A 15693-nucleotide genomic window follows, 5' to 3' on the forward strand; every position below is an offset into this window, starting at 1 on the left:
TGGAAGTCACACAGACCATGGCTCAAATCCTGCCCCCAACCCAGGGCCAGTTCATGGAAGGTCAAGGTCCTTAGCCTCCTTGGGTCAAAGGTCCCTTTGAGAAGCGCACAAACAGGAGCCCCTCATTTGGGGCGGGCCATGAGCTCCTTCAAGGCCCTCCCTGGGTGCTAAGAACTGAGGATTACTGTGTGAAAAGGGAGTTGGGGGCTGATGAAAATTCCACTCTCCGGGGTGGTGGAGAGGACCCCCGGGGGAGAGCCTCTCCACCCGCCCTCCTCCTGAGGAAGCTGGAGCTCACTTGGCCTGTGGGGGCAGGGGTGGAAGGCCCCCCAATGCACACCTGGCCGCTGCACCACTCTACGACCCTGAGGGAGGGGAGGGGTGCTAGGTGCCTCCTCACCTACCCAGTGGGGCTTCATTTATAAAGGATTCTAATTTCAAGTGGCTGCATTGCTTCTGGGAATGGGTTTTAGCAATTTTTTGGAAAAGAGGTTTATAACGTCATCAGATTTGCAAAGGGGTGGGTGCCCCAGAAAAGCACAAGAACGCCTCCCCCTAAAATGGAACAACTGAGGCCAGTGCCAGCCAGTGGGTCTGATAGGTGGACGCCAATGATTGGCGCTTTCTCCACACTGGGTGCCTCCCCAGAGAGGGGCAGAGATAAACTGGTATGGGCTGACCTGGTGGCCCCGGCCTGAAGAGGGGAGGAGGGTGCTGATGCTAGCTGGCTGGGACACGGCCAGAGCTCCCTGCTGGCTGTGATGGGCAGGGGGAGCCCTGGGCAGGTTGTCCAGCTCATCTAGTGCCCCCTCACGCCCCCAGGCCTCAGACTTCATGGGGTAGGTGGGTGGTTGAGAAGAAGGGCAAATAGAGGCAAGCCTTCAGTGGGCTCCCTCTGGGGCCACCAGGAATCCAGTCACACAGGTTTGGGCAGGCAGGTGTCAGGGAGCAGCAGCCAGCCCGGATCTCTGGAGGGCCCACCGAACCGCACAAAAGGCCTCCCATCCTGGGCAGCCTCAGCCCAGGGCCTTTTCCTTTCCCAGGCCTGGAGAGAGTCTGCCTCCTGCCTTGGGCATAAGGTCACCAACTCATCCTGATTTGCCTAGTACATTCCTGGTTTGAGCACTGAGTCCTTTGTAGGGGGGTCGCAGGGGATGGGGACAGTTGGTCAGCCTGCAATTGGGCCTTGCTTTAAGGGCCCACCAGTTCCACGGGCAGCTCCAACCCCCTCCCCCCAACGTCGTGATAGGGCCTGGTGTGGGCACTACACACACCAGGTAAACGTGGTGCCCAGAGATGGCACAATGAGGACCCTAAACTTCTTAGATCCCATTTCCTCTTCGGCCCGACATGTCTACACTCTACCCCTGCACTGCCACACGGGAGGTGGGCGGTCAGAGGATGAAGACACCCCTCTTGCCGCCGCCCCCAGAAACCAATCCCAGCCAGACCTGCCTCCGGGCACGGGGCAGCTTCAGCTTCCTCCCACCTGTCTCCCTTTTCCCCCTCTTGATAAGGCGCCTCCTCCACAGCCTAGACGGAGAGTAAATGTGGGGACATTTGTCAGAGAACTAGGAGAGGCACACTGTGTGTGTGGGGGGGATGGGCAGCAGAGGTCAGAGTCCCAGGGCACCTGGGCAGGAATGTACTGCCCACCCTCAGCCCTCAGCCCTCCTTAGGCCACGGCTGGGAGGCCCCAGGCCCTCTCTTAGGTCCTCTGGTCAACCTGGATTCAGCTGGATCTGGGAACCAAAGGGTTAAAGTTGGGGCCTAGGCTGGGCCTGGGACTCGGGCTGGAAGGCTACGGACAGGAGAGGCCAGGACCCCCACTGTGTAGTTACCATCTCAATGACACTTTACCGAGTCCGCAGGAAGCCCCACCTCATCCGCCACCTCCTGGGAAAGAGGTGGGGGAGGAGAACCTTCCCCGCTGTACCACTGAGGGAGGAAACCAAGGAAGTGGAGGGGGGCTTGTCCTCCTCACCCCTTCAGGGAGTGACAGAACCGAAACTAACCTTTGTTCTCTCTGGGAGGGAGGAGGGGTGGGAGGCTCAGGTGGGCAGAAGAGACTGCAGCTCAGCTTAGATGAAGGTGAAGTGGGAGGGGGTTAACTCCAATCCTATTGTCCATCTCGCTCCCCTTACAGGGGAACAGGACAAAAGAGGGGAACTGACTGTGGCTACCATGGTGCCAGGAAGGGTATGGAGGTAGCTATGGGGGCTGCACAACAACCCCAAAGGCTGCATCGCCCATTTCCCTGGGGAGGCACCTGAGGCCCCGAAGTTGCAGGTAGAAAGCCCCTGGCTCCTGAACCAAAAGGAAAAGAGGAAACACTGACATCCCATAATAATTCTCAGGGACTTACGCCCCCATTTTACAGACAAGGGAGCAAGCTCAGAGAGCTAAGGAACTTGGCCAAGAGAACACGTGGGAAACAGGACAAGCCTGATGCAACCCCAGACTGACTTCAAAGCCTCCAGCTCCCTGCCCAGCAACGCTGGCTGAGCTTCCTGAGAGTAAGCTGGGCCTCCTGGTGCCTCTTTCCCCGAAGGCAATGCAGCCCACAGCCCAGCCGGGCCACCCCGCACCATGTTGAGCTTCCCTCAAGCCATCCTCCCTGCATCCTGTCCTTTCCTCCAGAGCCAGCCATCCCCTCCTCCTCCCACTCCTCGAGGCTCCCTGCGTCATGGGGAAGTCTCTGCACAGAACAACATCTGTATCTGATTACACGGGAAGCCACCCTCCACCCGGTTCACTTTCACCGTGTCCATGTCCCCGTCTCAGAAAGCAAAGAGTGCTCTCCACTCGCAGCACGCAGATCAGTGAACTCTGGGGTCAGACGTGGTGTCAACCCCACCCCAGGACCTTGCTGGGCAAGTCACGTCTGCCTAATCTCCGGTGTCTCCTGGCTACAAACCAGAGGGAGAAGCCTGCCCTGCTTACCTCCAGGGTTGCCAAAGGCACTGGCTGGGCCGCAAGTGCCCTGCACACCTTAGGTATTATTGTAGGTATTAACTTGGGACGGGAGTATTTCATCAAGAGTACAATGGCAGTTTCACTTGTAAACTGGGGCCGACTCCATTGACTGGGTAACAACTTTATTATCAGTCGTAATTGTCAGCTTACAACCAGCAGCAGTTAGCCATCTGAAGCTCTGAGAGTGCTGTCTTCTTTAGGAGCCCACATTCAGTCTTGTCCTTCCTGTTTACTGTCTGATTCTCAGCTCAGAGTGGGGAGGGCTACAGGACATAAAGAGCATAGAGGAAGCAGCAAGCTGGCAGGAATGCGAACTCGGCCACAATTCAGCAAAGGGGAAAGTCGGTCTACTTTTTTTCCTGTGCCAGTGAGAGTTTTATCAAGGCACTAGCGCCTTTGGATCCTGCGTGAGTACTCCAAGGGCACCCAAGGCTCAGGTTCAGCAAGGGGTAGGGCCTAACACAGGCTTTAGGGAAGCTGAAAGACAGCGTGGCAGGTGGGCCAGCCCCACAAGGGAGAGCACACTGCCTGTATGGATTGGATGGTGGCCCCCAACACTATGTCCAGTCCCAAGCCCAGGAACGTGTCAGCATGGCCTTATTTGAAAAAAGGGTCTTTGCAGGTGTACTTAAGGATCTCAAGATGAGAGCATTCTGGACTTAGGGTGGGCCCTATATCCAATGACAGGTGTCATAAGAGAAAAACAAGAGGGAGATGTGAGACACAGCTACAAGGGAGAAGGTCATATGAAGATGGAGGCAAAGATTGGAGTGATGCAGCCATAAACAAAGAACACCTGGAGCCACCAGAAGCTGCAAGAGTCAAGGAAGGATCCTCCCCTAGAGCCTTGGGAGGGAGTATGGCCCTGGGACACCTTGATTTTGGACTTGCAGCTTCTAGAACCAAGAGAGACTAAATTTCTGTTTTAAGCCACCCAGTTTGTGGTGATTTGCTACAGCAGTCTCAGGAAACTCATACACTGCCTTTCTTGCTGGCAGGTCCCAGGCTCTCAGAGGTCTCCCAAGGTCAATTTGGCTTCCTGATACCACTCCTGAGCTGCTGTAGAAGAGTCCACTGAGATAGGACGTCTGCCTGGTTACTTGAGCCCAAGCCACCTGAGTAACAAAGGGAACTTTATTCTGCGTTGTACATGCTGGGGAGAAAGGGGGGTGGGGGTGGTGAAGGGAGGTAGTAAGGATGAGGAGAGAACAGGGGCTTCCTCTCATGACTCACCCTGGGAGCTTTCCTGTCCCTTGGGGATGACTTCAGAGCCCTTGCATGTGACACTCTTGTTCCAAGGCCCAGTATCGACTGTCCATCAACACCGCTGTTCTCCCCGTGCGCCCAGGCCCAAGGGACCCCAGGATCTATTTCAGCTGAAAGTTTGACTTCTTAAGACTTGGAAGGCAGGTTCTGAGTTTCCAAGAAGCCATACAAACTTCAGCAGAGAAAGATCTTAGCGATGACATCCAAACCCTTTACTGTACAAGGGAAAATGAGACATTTTGCGTACTCTAGTAAAAGTATTTTTAAATTTTGTTTTCATTTCCTCAAGCCGCGTGCTGTGGGATCCCAGCCCCACCTGCCCAGATCACCAGCCAGTTTATCACTACAAGGAATTAGTTACATTCTCAAATGACCAGGGAAAAGGCTTCCTGTAGGATAGTAAGAAAAAATGGAAGAAATGGCCCCAATTTTCAAACGAGCTTATTTTCAGACTTGCTCCTTCCTCCCCCAAAGCTGGGCTGCTCCCGACACGCCCTCCTTCTTCCCCAAGCCGGACCCCGACCCATGCCCCTGAACCTGCCGGCGGGGAAGGCGGCGAGGGGCATAGCCTCTGAATCCAGGCAGGGCTGCCAACTCACCCGCCCGCAGCCCCTCCGGGGCGGGGAGGGCCGGGCCTTCAGCACGGCGGCTACAGGAAAAAGTGCGGAGGCGGGGGCGGCAGTGGCAGCGGCGGGGGAAAGGCGGGCAGCGGCCAGGGGTCGAGCGGCCAGGGGTCTAGCGGCGCAGGCGGTGCCTGCAGGTTGAAAGGCGAGGGCCGCGTGGGTAGCGGCGGCAGCGGCTGCGGGGGCGGCTCGGTGTTGAGTGGCGGGCGGCCGCGCGCGCCCACGGGCCCTGGCGTGGCGGCGACCGCGGTCTCGGGCAGAGGCGGTAACGGCAGATGCGAGGGCGGTGGCGCGGGCGCGGGAAGGCGCGGCAGGTCCTGCAGGGCGAGGGCGGCGGCGGGCGGCGCGGAAGACCAGGCCTCGGGCGGCAGGTCGGGCAGCGCCATGTGGGCGCCGGGGCCCCAGGGCGCCACCGGCTTGGGCCGCAGCGGGAGCGCGGGCAGCGGCGGCAGCTCGGCCAGCGCGAGCGCCGAGGGAGGCGGCGGCGGCGGCGCGGGGCTCAGGCCGGGCGGCAGTCCGGGCAGCGGCGGGTGCGGCAGGGACGGAGCAGGCGGTGGGGTCAGGGATAGAGATGCGCGGGCCCGGCCTAACCGCGAGTGGGCGCGGGCGCGGGCCAGCCGCGGATGCGAGCGGGAGCGAGGAAGCCGGGACGCCAGCTTGGCCACCACCGCCGCGCCAGGGCCGAGCGCGCATAGTCCGCGGAGGCCTTGTTTCTCCAGCAGGTGGCCACGCGCCGCCCTGCGAGAGACCCAGCCAATCGGAGCCGTGCGCCACCGCGCTCCACCCAATCAAAGGCCAATGCGCCGGCGACCTGTGCGTTTCTCCCGCCGGCTGGCACGAGCTGTCACTGGCAGCCAGTCAGAGGCAGGAGCACTCTCTGTCAACGTCTTCTTCCCTCCCCTCCCTCAGTTCCAGCCAATCATAGTATTCCGAGTTGCCGCAGGCTCCACCCCTCACCATCCCTGAGGCCAGGCGCTGCGTGTGCAGTGGGCGCCCCCAACTGGCCTGAGGGTCCATTTAGCCACGCAACCCCCTCTACAGCCCCGCCCTCCCTCCCTACAACAGCCAATGTGGAGAGTGTATGGATCTCTTTTTTTGGGGGGGTTTGCCCTTAGGGATTCTGGAATGATGCTCCTGGTGTAGGTCAAGATCTACGCAAATTCCCAATGAATGATCTTACAGAAAAGATGAAACGATATTAATTCAAAAGCAAAGCTTGACATGCAGCATTTGTGTTAACGTTGTTAAGAACGGTTGTAAACAACACAGATGGGTGACAATCAGGAAAAAATGAGAAATGGTCAATCTATTTAAAATTGGAATATAGAAATATTTATTAAAACATATTAGAGGGCTTCCCTGGTAGCACAGTGGTTAAGAATCCGCCTGGCAATGCAGGAGACATGGGTTCGAGCCCTGGTGCGGGAAGATCCCTACATGCCACGGAGCAAATAAGCCCCTGCGCCACAGCTACTGAGCCTGCCCTCTAGAGCCCGCGAGCCACAACTACTGAGCCCGTGTGCCACAGCTACTGAAGCCCGTGCGCCTAGAGCCTGTGCTCCACAACAAGAGAAGCCACCACAATGAGAAGCCTGTGCACCGGAACAAAGAGTAGCCCCTGCTTGCCACAACTAGAGAAAGCCCATGCACAGCAACAAAGACCCAATGCAGCCAAAAATAAATAAATAAATTTATTTAAAAAAAAAACAAACAATATTAGAGGCCTTCCCTTGTGGCACAGTGATTAAGAATCTGCCTGTGCATATAGGGGACACGGGTTAGAGCCCTGGTCCAGGAGGATCACACATGTCGCGGAGCAACTAAGCCCGGGCACCACAACTACTGAGCCTGCTCTCTAGAGCACGCAAGCCACAACTACCCACAATTACTGAAGCTGGCGCGCCTAGAGCCCTTGCTCCGCAACAAGAGAAGCCACCGCAAAGAGACGCCGAGCACCACAACAAAGAGTAGCCCCCATTTGCTGCAACTAGAGAAAGCCCGGATGCAACAATGAATACCCAGTGCGGCCAAAAATAAAATAAATTAATTAAAAAAAAAACAATATTAGAACATTTCTCAGTGGGTTAGAAAGGATATCATCCACTGCCCTCACTGAGACCCTCTTCTCTGTGGCCCCTGTGCCCAAACGCTCCTCTTAATCCTGTTCTCCAGTAAAGAGACGATGTGGGTTATTCCACACCTCAGGTCAGAGAAACACAAGATGATTTTTTTTTTTTAAAGAAATGACAAAAAAAAATGACATCCAGGATTTATTTATTTTTAATAAATTTATTTATTTAATTTATTTTTGGCTGTGTTGGGTCTTCATTGCTGTCCACAGGCCCTCTCCAGCTGTGGAGAGCAGGGGCTACGCTTCGTTGTGGTGCGCGGGCCTCCCACCGCTGTGGCCCCTCTTGCTGTGGAACACGGGCTCCAGGCGCACGGGCTTCAGCAGTTGCAGCATGTGGGCTCAGCAGTTGTGGCTCACGGGCTCCAGAGCACAGGCTCAACAGCTGTGGCACATGAGTCTAGCCGCTCGCGGCATGTGGGATCTTTCAGAACAGGGCTTGAACCCGTGTCCTCTGCATTGGCAGGCGGACTCTCAACCACTGCGCCACCAGGGAAGCCCAAGATTATATTTTTAAAGAATCAATACTTCTGTGAAAAAACAAAAGTCTATAATGATTCTCAAATAGAGCAAATTAAATGAGGTAGGCTAAGAGAAATCAGTCTGGAATTCCAATAATGTTTATACATTTACACTCCTCAAGGTTGTTCAACCCAAAACCTTGTGCATACTGCAGTCAGATTTTGGTCTACACTTGTTATCCTAAATCAGGCCACAGAAAGACAAGCTGAGTTCCTCATAGGGTGCCAAATCCCCTCAACTCTATTCAGCTGGAATTCTTCAGTTAAGACAAAACTTCACCAGATTGCAAAAGGTGTAGGCTTGGGAAGGCACAGCTCAGAACAGAGTCTCAAAGAGACTGGTTCCAGGACTAGCCAAGCCCTTGGTCAAAGTTCAGAATAGCAGATCAATCCCCAATTGTGCAACCTCCATTCTGGACCCAGCCTAGGAGAGTAATTTGCTTCCACATTTCTGGGTGATTAAACTTATAATCACGGGATGAGAAAACGAAGCAATCCAGTAGCACTGATTATTGACATTGGATTAGTAACTGGCTTTTTAAAATGTTTGAAAGTGTTCAGTAATCTGAGATATTAAATGTCTAATTTATTCATTTCCAAGAGGGGCTCATTTCCAAAAGCCCCTTAAGTGCTTAGGAAGAAGTTGCTGGTTGGATTTGTACACACGTACGCCACCCCCTCACCCTGTTAAGAGATCAAGTAGATTATGTGTGTAATTATTTGAAGTGTCTAAGGGAATTGAATTAATCAGGCTTGTAAAGCATGCTAAATATTTAGGGAGAAGCTGATCTGTCAAATTTATAATCTAATTGAGTACTAATCAAAGAATGTGAAGTGAGTTTTACATCCACATTATAAGGTCAATCAATAAAATGAGGTCTGGAAGCAAGTATAATGCTTAAGGAAAATGAGATTTTTAGTTGGATCATTTTAATAAGTTAATTATAAATTAAAACACAAATGACGCACAAGTCCCCTAACTTGGACATGGCTCCATCGCCAGATTGTGACCACGTGATGCCCCCCTCCCCAAGGGCAGGCCTGAGTTCTCACATCTCTCCCATCTGGAGCACAGCCCCTGGCACACAGCTGTGTTGATGTTTGTTGAAGGAATGAATAAGGGGCCCCCAGCTGGCCCCCAACCCAGACAGTGATCCCCTGCACACAGCCCACAGAGGCAAACAGGGAAGCACATTGCCTTTATTGATAGTTCCAGCCCACAGGAGACCCCAGGCCAGAGGCCAAGCCCGAGGGTCTGGCCAGCCTCGCCAGGCAGACCAGGCTCTGATACAGAGGAGCTCAGAGTGGGCAGTAAATCTGCTCTGGAGCTCAGCATTTCCCAAGAGGGCAGCAGCCTGGGAAGAGGCAGAGCAGGGCCGTGGTGAGCCCTGTCTCCCTCCTTACCTCCTGGGGGACATGAGTCCTCTCCCTCCCCTGGCCTCTGAGGCCAGTCACCCAGCAGACACACACAGGTAGCCTGAGAGCTGGCTATATGTCCCCCCTGAGGGCTGGGTGTGTCCCCCAGTGCAGCCTGGAGGGGCAACGATGGTGGCATGGGATGAGTGGGGGCAGGGGCCCTGCATTCCCTCTCACCTCCATAGCCATTTCCCATCAGGCCATTGCTGCCTCGCTTCACCTCAGGGCCCCCTAAGGCACACAGACAAGCCAGGGCACCCCAGTCACCAGACGACTTCGCAGTCCTCCTGCCCACCCCAGCTTTACCCCAGGCCCTGGGAGACCCCCACTCACCTAAGGGCCCAGGGCCCAGCTCTGGCCTCAGCTGCCCATAGGGCCCTGGGGGGAGGGGCAGAGGTGAGAACACTGAGTCCCTCCTGTCCCCCTGCTACTCCCTCCACCAGGAGTGCCCTCCCTCCATCTCTGCAGGGCTATAAGGTGGGCTGTACGGCTAGCCCCAGGGCCCAGAGCCCAGTTCTCCACAGCTACCCGACCCCTGATGACCCGTTCCCACACACCCCATTACCTGGCTGGCTCCTGACCTCTGGATATGCACCTCTGGCCCCATATCTAGGCCTCAAGTTGGCCCCCCAGGGCTGGAGGGAGGGCCAGGGAGAGCCCCTCGGGGCCCCGGCCTGACCTGAAGGAGGAGAGCCGGCTTGGGACTCCTGCCCACCGGAGTTGTACATTCAGGATGCCCCAGTCCTTCCAGGGTCTCAGAGTCCCTCACCCACTCGGCCTGGTCCCCGCCACCCTTGCTAGGGTTCCCTCTGCTCCCCCAACGTTTCTTACCATTTCCTCCAGGGGCTGGAGCAGCCACATTGGGGCGCACAACTGCTGCCCTCTCATACCCTGCAAGAGACCAGACTCCTGCCCCGCCCCTGGACATCCCTTCCCCCACCCCCTGCACGGTGTCCCCTGGGTCCAACTCACCATTCCAAAAGCCATCAGTCCCAGGGAACCCTGGAGGAAGAAAGGGAAGGTCAGAGGCAGGAGCAGCCCCTGAGCCCAGAAACCCCCACCCCACCCTACCCAGCTGCCCCAGGCACCTGGCTGTGCGCGGGCCTCAGGGAAGACCCCGGATCCCAGACCACCATTCCTGTAACCAAAACCTGTAGGACAGCGGTGGGAGAGGGGCTGGTTGGAATGGGCGGGGGCAACACTGGGGGGGGCCAGGGTGACCTGCTCATGGACAGGGAGGGGCAGACAGACAGACTGACTCAGAGGCAGACTAGAGAGGACCTTCCACAATCCCCCACCATCATCCAGCTAACCCAGTGGAGCCCACCTTCTGGAAGCTGTCCCTCCCTCCCTCTGGGCACTTCCCTTTCTGCCTGCTGAGTCTGTCACTCTGCCCTCACCTGAGACAGGATCCCCCTGGCTCTGGCCACCACTGTGGTCCAGTGCATAGTACATAATCGCTGGGTGGATAAGGACAGAGACTGACAGACAGACAAGGAGCACTCACTGTGAGGGAGACATAGCTCATGCCCAAGATGGGGACCCGGGGGCTCACCGACTTTCTGGGGCTTGAGGCCACCACCAAAGCCTGGGGGAGAGGAAACAGGGGTCAGAGATAGCCAGTTTCGCCTCCCTGCTTCCTGCGCTGTTGGAGGGGAGAGGAGGGAGAACTCAGGCGAAGGGCCTCCTCACCCAGTTCTGCTCCTGGTCTGTAGCCATTCGGAGGCTGGTACCCTGTGAGGGGAATGGAGATGAGCAGGGAGGACCCAGACTTTCCCAAACTCCTTGGGGGCCCAGTATGGACCTTCCAGGAGTAAGGGACTCTCCTCATCCACAGGGAATGGAACCAGAAGAAATGAGATATGAAAGCAGCAAGAGATACCAAGGGTAGACTCGGAGAGGGACTTCCTGGCCCTTAAAGTGCCTGAACACCTGAGATGACCCAGGGAACAAGGGAGATGGAGGAATGATCTGATCTGGCATGGGGTGGGGCAGGGAAGGCAGATGCACACCTGCTTCCTGAGGTTTCGGCCCCCACTGGATGGCTGGAGTAGGAACTAGAAGGAAAGCCAGGGGACAGGAGTGAGCCCAAGGTGGGGCAGGTGTGGAATGTCGCAGACTGCCATGGGGGAAGGGGCTGGGGGAGCTGTCATATTGGGGGTCATGTGGGGTCTCAGGGCCAGAGTTCAGGCTTTTCCTCACTGACTTGCTGGAGATCAGGCCTGGGGGATTCTGAGTGGCCCAGCCAGGCCCAGCCCCTCCTGGGACCAGGTACCCGCCAGGGCCCCTCAGGTCCCTTATCCGCACTGACCTGGGAACTTGCCGTTCTGCACTGGGGGAGGGGGCTGGGATTTCAGGCCCCAGCCACCTGCTTTATCTGAAGGGATCCCTGGAGTGGGAGGCCTGGCAAGAAGCCACGGAGGGACCCCACCACTGCAGGGACCTAGATGGGGAGGAAGGGAGGGGGCAGTGAGCCCAGGCCAGTGCTGCCCCCAGGCTGCCCTCCTGGCCTCCACATGGCCAAGCCACCCGCCTGTGGTGGCTTCTAGGGCAGACACACCTTCCAGGGGAGAGAGTGGCCAGGCCAGAAAAAGCCCAGCTCCCACGGGCCACAATCTGCTCTGGGGACAAGGTGACTCAGCCACCTGATGTGGTTCCTGCTATTGCCCACCTTGCCCTCCACCTTCCAATATCCCCCCACTTCCCTCTGTTCCCTGCCCCCTCACCTGGCTGGGCCCCCAGCCCATTGCCATTGCCATATCCTGGAGAGGAAAAGCAGGGATGTGAGGGACAGTATTGGGCAGGGGGGTTCTGGAAGGACAGCAGGAGGAGGTGCAGGACAGGGATGGGGAGGGCTCTGGCTCACCTGGTTTCTGAGGTTTCAAACCCCCTCCCAGACCTGCAGGAGAGACAGAGGCTGCCTCAGACCCGACCAGCCCTTCCCCAGAAAGGAGCCCTCTGTCTCCCCTACTGAGGCCACCACTGAGCTCACCTGGAGGGAGCTGCAGCCCATTCCCTGATATGTATGCTGGGAGGAAGTGTGGGCATGAGGGCAGGGGCTGGGTGGGGGAGACTTCAGAAGGGGCAGAAGGGAGGCAGGGATGGACTCACCTGGCTTCGGAGGGCTCAAGCCCCCTCCCAGGCCTGGGGAGAGACAGACAGAGGCTGAGTGACAGGTGGACCCCACCCTGCCCCTTCTCTTCCTCTTTGCCCAGTGTGCCCTGTGCCCCCTCTTCCCCACCTCCCAGAACTGCAGGGCCTGACCCTGCCCCCCTCACCTGGCTGGGGCCCTTCACCTGGGAAGGCTCCAACTCCCAGCCCATTCCTATAAACTGGGGAGACAGAGTGGGGGGTTATGAGGAAGAATAAAGTGGGGGCAGTAGACAGTTTCTGGGGGTAAGAGAAGTGGGGGGTCCAATTCTGACACCAAGTCCAATTCTGGGGTTTTTCCAACACCACCAAGCAATTCTCAGACACCATCTGGGTGTCCTACAATTTAATTCAAGTCCGACACTGTCTACCTGGAGACAGCATCAGATCCCACAGGTCAAAGGCTCAGACTTCTCCCCCCACCCCCATCCCACATTTCAAGCACCAATTTCCAGTCTAAGTTGTCACCTGTGCTTCTGACCAACTGGTTGTAGATCAGAGATTCCCACCACCCCCTCCTCCTTGGGTTTGATTAATTTGCTAGAGCGGCTCACAGAACTCAGGGAAACATTTTACTTACTAGATAATCGATTTATTATAAAAGGATATAACTCAGGAACAGCCAGTTAAAAGAGATGCAAGGGACAAGGCACGTGGGAAGGCACAAAGAGCCACCCTCCCAGCACTTCCAGGTGTTCACCAGCCCAGAAGCTCTCCAAATCCTGTTCTTTTGGGGTTTTATGGAGGCTTCATTACATAGGCATGATTGATTAAATCATTGACCAGTGGTGACTGACCTCCAGCCCCTCTCCCCTCCCTGGAGGTCACGGAGTGGAACTGAAAGTTCCAACCTTCCAATCACATGGTTGCTTTTCCTGGCAACCAGCCCCCACCCTCAGATGACCTAGGGGTTTTCCAAAAGTCACCTCATTAACATAACAGAAGACATATCCCTCTCCCTCCCTCCCTCCTTCTCTCTCTCTCTCTCCCTCCCTCCCTCCCTCCCTCCTCCCTCCCTCCTTCTCTCTTTCTCTCTCTCTCTCTCCCTCCCTCCCTCCCTCCCTCCCTCTCTCTCTCTCTCTCTCTCTCTCTCTCTCTCTCTCTCCTCTCTCCAGGAAATTCCAACGCTTTCAGGAGCACAGTGCCAGGAATGTGAGGAAGATTAAACATACATATTTCTTCTTATAAATCACAATATCACAGGGTGGTAAGAGAGAAAGGGAGGGTTTACCTGGCTTCTGAGGCTTCATGGCCTCAGCAATGCCTGGAGAAGAAAGAGATGGGAGCAGGTAAGGGACCCATGACCCCCCTCTGAGCCTCTCCTCCAGAACCCTGGCATCTGCCCCCAGCACCCACTCCTGTACCTGGTCCGTAGCATGGGAACCGCAGACCCTGTGGGCCTGGGCAGGAGGTGCGGGGGGTGGGGAGGGGTTGAGGAACACAGGAGGCCAGAAACCGGGCTTCCCTTTCCTCCCAGTTTAGGGACCAGAAAACTTGGAGCCTCCTCTGCTGCATTCCATTACCAACTCTGCCCTCTCCAAGGAGCCCAGGAGAGGACCCTCAGAACAGAGTCTGGGTGGGGACCACCTCGCCCCCTCCTCTCTCCTCCTCGCCCAGCCTCCAGCTTCTCCCAACCCCTTAGTTCTGAGCTGGGGGGCCTGTGAGGGATGGAGGGATGAGCAGGGGGTTGGGGACACTGGCTAAGTTAGAGGCAAGGATTTGTGATCCCCCGTACAGAGCCAAGCCAGAACCCTGGAGGCTCTCCCCGACCCCCTCTTAATCCTTCACCAGTCCTGCCTCTTGAAGGCCTGGGAGATGGGAGAGAATGCCTAGATGTGGACCACACCCCAGAGCCCACCAGTCTCACCTGGCTGGGCTCCCAGCCTGTAGCTATTCCCAAATCCTGGGGGGACAGATGGAGACAGGTGTGTGAATAGGGGGAGGGGAGATTAGGGTTTGCAGGGAGGTGGAGAGACATGCCCGGACAAGGCTCACTTGGCTTCTGGGGTCTCACACTAGCTCCGAAGCCTGGTGGAGAGACGGGGGGCAGGTTAGGGCTCCTGGCCCCATCCCTGGACCTCCCTAGCATCTCCAGGCAGGCCCACCCCTGCCTGCTACACAGCCATTTTGAGCTGCAGGGCCTGGGGGCAGGAGACAGGGGCTCTGGGTACAGTCTCTCTGAGGCCCCTACACAAAGAAAGGTCCTTTAGCTCCCCCCCCCCACCCCCAGCCGGGCCCTCGGCCTCCTCCTGGGGTCCAGCCTCCCTGTGGAGCCTGAACGCCATCCCAGCTGCCTGAGTCCCGTCTGGTTGGTGTCACCACCACCACCCACACCAACCAGCCAGGAAGGTGGACACCTTGACGTCCCCTTACCAACCACATGCTCTGCTCTGGGCATGAGCTCCTGCCTCCTTGGCCCCCAGCCATTTCCAGAGCCTGTACCCTCTCTGGTCCTCTCTCAGATGCCCCAGCTCAAGATTTTCAGTGGGGCATGGCCAGCGGGCCCCCACCTCTGCCTCCACCTCCCCAGAATATGCCCCCGTTACATTCACGCTTCTTTCCTGCCTGCCTCCTCCTGCTGCCCAGGCTCGGGAAGGCCTGCCACCCCACCTGGCTGGGCTGCCCTGGGGATGTTTGTTGAAGGAGTATTTGTTGTGTGACGCCAGATGGGAGGGCGGGTCTCACCTGGCTTCTGAGATTTCAGTTCTCAGAGGCCTGGGGAAGAGAAGGAGACTGTCCAGTGAGTCCACCTGGATCCCCGTCCCCTCAGAGCTAGGGACAGCACCTCCACCCCTGCATCAGCCACCCCCTCGGTGAGCCCTGCACCCCTAGAGCTCTGGGGTCGCACCCGGCTGGGCTCCATTCCCGGTCCCAAACCCTGGGGAGACAGAGCAAGAGGCCTGAGGAGAGATCAGGGACTCAGACGAGATCAGGAGTCTCAGGACTCCTGAGAGATCAGGAGCACAGATGCAGAGATGACAGACAGAGCCCAACAGAGCAGAGCATGGCTCACCTAGCTTCTGGCGTTTTCCTTTCCAGAAACCCCCACCTTTGGGTCTCCGCCCCCCCAACTCAGCCCTGGTCCCCTCTCTACCTGGTCCAAAGCCATTTAGAGCTATGAGACCTATGGGGGGGTGGGTGTGACACAGGAAATCTGGATGGCACTGAAGTGAGAGTGAGCCCCAGCCTCCCCGCCTACCCAGACCCCTGCCCTCCCCTTCAACATCCCTCCATTCAACCTAGCTAGGTTCACAAGAGGGGTGGGGAGCTCACTGGGGGGACCTGTGATAGGAAAAGGGCTGGGGAGACTGAGGCGGTTGAGAGATGGGATCCCAGATCCAGCCTTCCTCCATCCCTCTGGCCCAGAAGATTCCTGGGGTCTTAACACCCTCGCTCCTCCCTGCTCCCTCTCTGGATGCCAGGACCCAAGCCCACCCCCCACCCAGAAACGCCAGCAGACTCCTCCCCAAGTTCTCCAACCCCTGCCTACTCCAGGTAGACAAGGTCTTTTGCTCCCTGCTTAAAACCACAAAGGTGTGTCCCACTGCCAGGTTCAAGTCCCCCCAGGCCTCCAGCCTCAGGCTGTGTCCTCTGGCTTTCCACCTCTGGTGGA

The 15693-nt window shown here is 57.1% G+C and overlaps 2 protein-coding genes across 5 annotated transcripts; both read right to left on the minus strand.

The window, feature by feature from the left end:
• Positions 1-3081: 3081 nt before the first annotated feature.
• LOC137208016 (uncharacterized) lies at positions 3082-5882 on the minus strand. The gene is made up of 3 exons (XM_067708479.1): positions 5782-5882; positions 4842-5603; positions 3082-4457 (listed from the first exon to the last, which is right to left on the minus strand). The coding sequence occupies exons 1-2, from the start codon at positions 5880-5882 to the stop codon at positions 4892-4894; spliced, it is 813 nt and encodes a 270-aa protein (XP_067564580.1). The 3' UTR covers positions 3082-4457; positions 4842-4891.
• Positions 5883-7181: 1299 nt separating this feature from the next.
• GREP1 (glycine rich extracellular protein 1) lies at positions 7182-14090 on the minus strand. Of its 4 annotated transcripts, XM_067705129.1 has the most exons (15): positions 13948-14090; positions 13445-13472; positions 13312-13344; positions 12209-12262; positions 12042-12074; positions 11797-11829; positions 11657-11692; positions 10943-10987; positions 10623-10664; positions 10486-10518; positions 10019-10081; positions 9903-9932; positions 9496-9609; positions 9264-9308; positions 7182-7523 (listed from the first exon to the last, which is right to left on the minus strand). In XM_067705129.1, the coding sequence occupies exons 1-15, from the start codon at positions 14056-14058 to the stop codon at positions 7507-7509; spliced, it is 717 nt and encodes a 238-aa protein (XP_067561230.1). In that variant the 5' UTR covers positions 14059-14090; the 3' UTR covers positions 7182-7506. The 4 variants fall into 4 exon arrangements, 2 of the variants coding, with proteins under 2 accessions (XP_067561230.1, XP_067561229.1); XR_010934631.1 differs by having other exon boundaries at positions 9496-9932; XR_010934630.1 differs by having other exon boundaries at positions 9496-9932; positions 10438-10518.
• Between the last annotated feature and the right edge of the window lie 1603 nt (positions 14091-15693).

Source organism: Pseudorca crassidens, chromosome 15 (genome assembly GCF_039906515.1).
Source record: "Pseudorca crassidens isolate mPseCra1 chromosome 15, mPseCra1.hap1, whole genome shotgun sequence".
Taxonomy (NCBI): Eukaryota; Metazoa; Chordata; class Mammalia; order Artiodactyla; family Delphinidae; genus Pseudorca; species Pseudorca crassidens.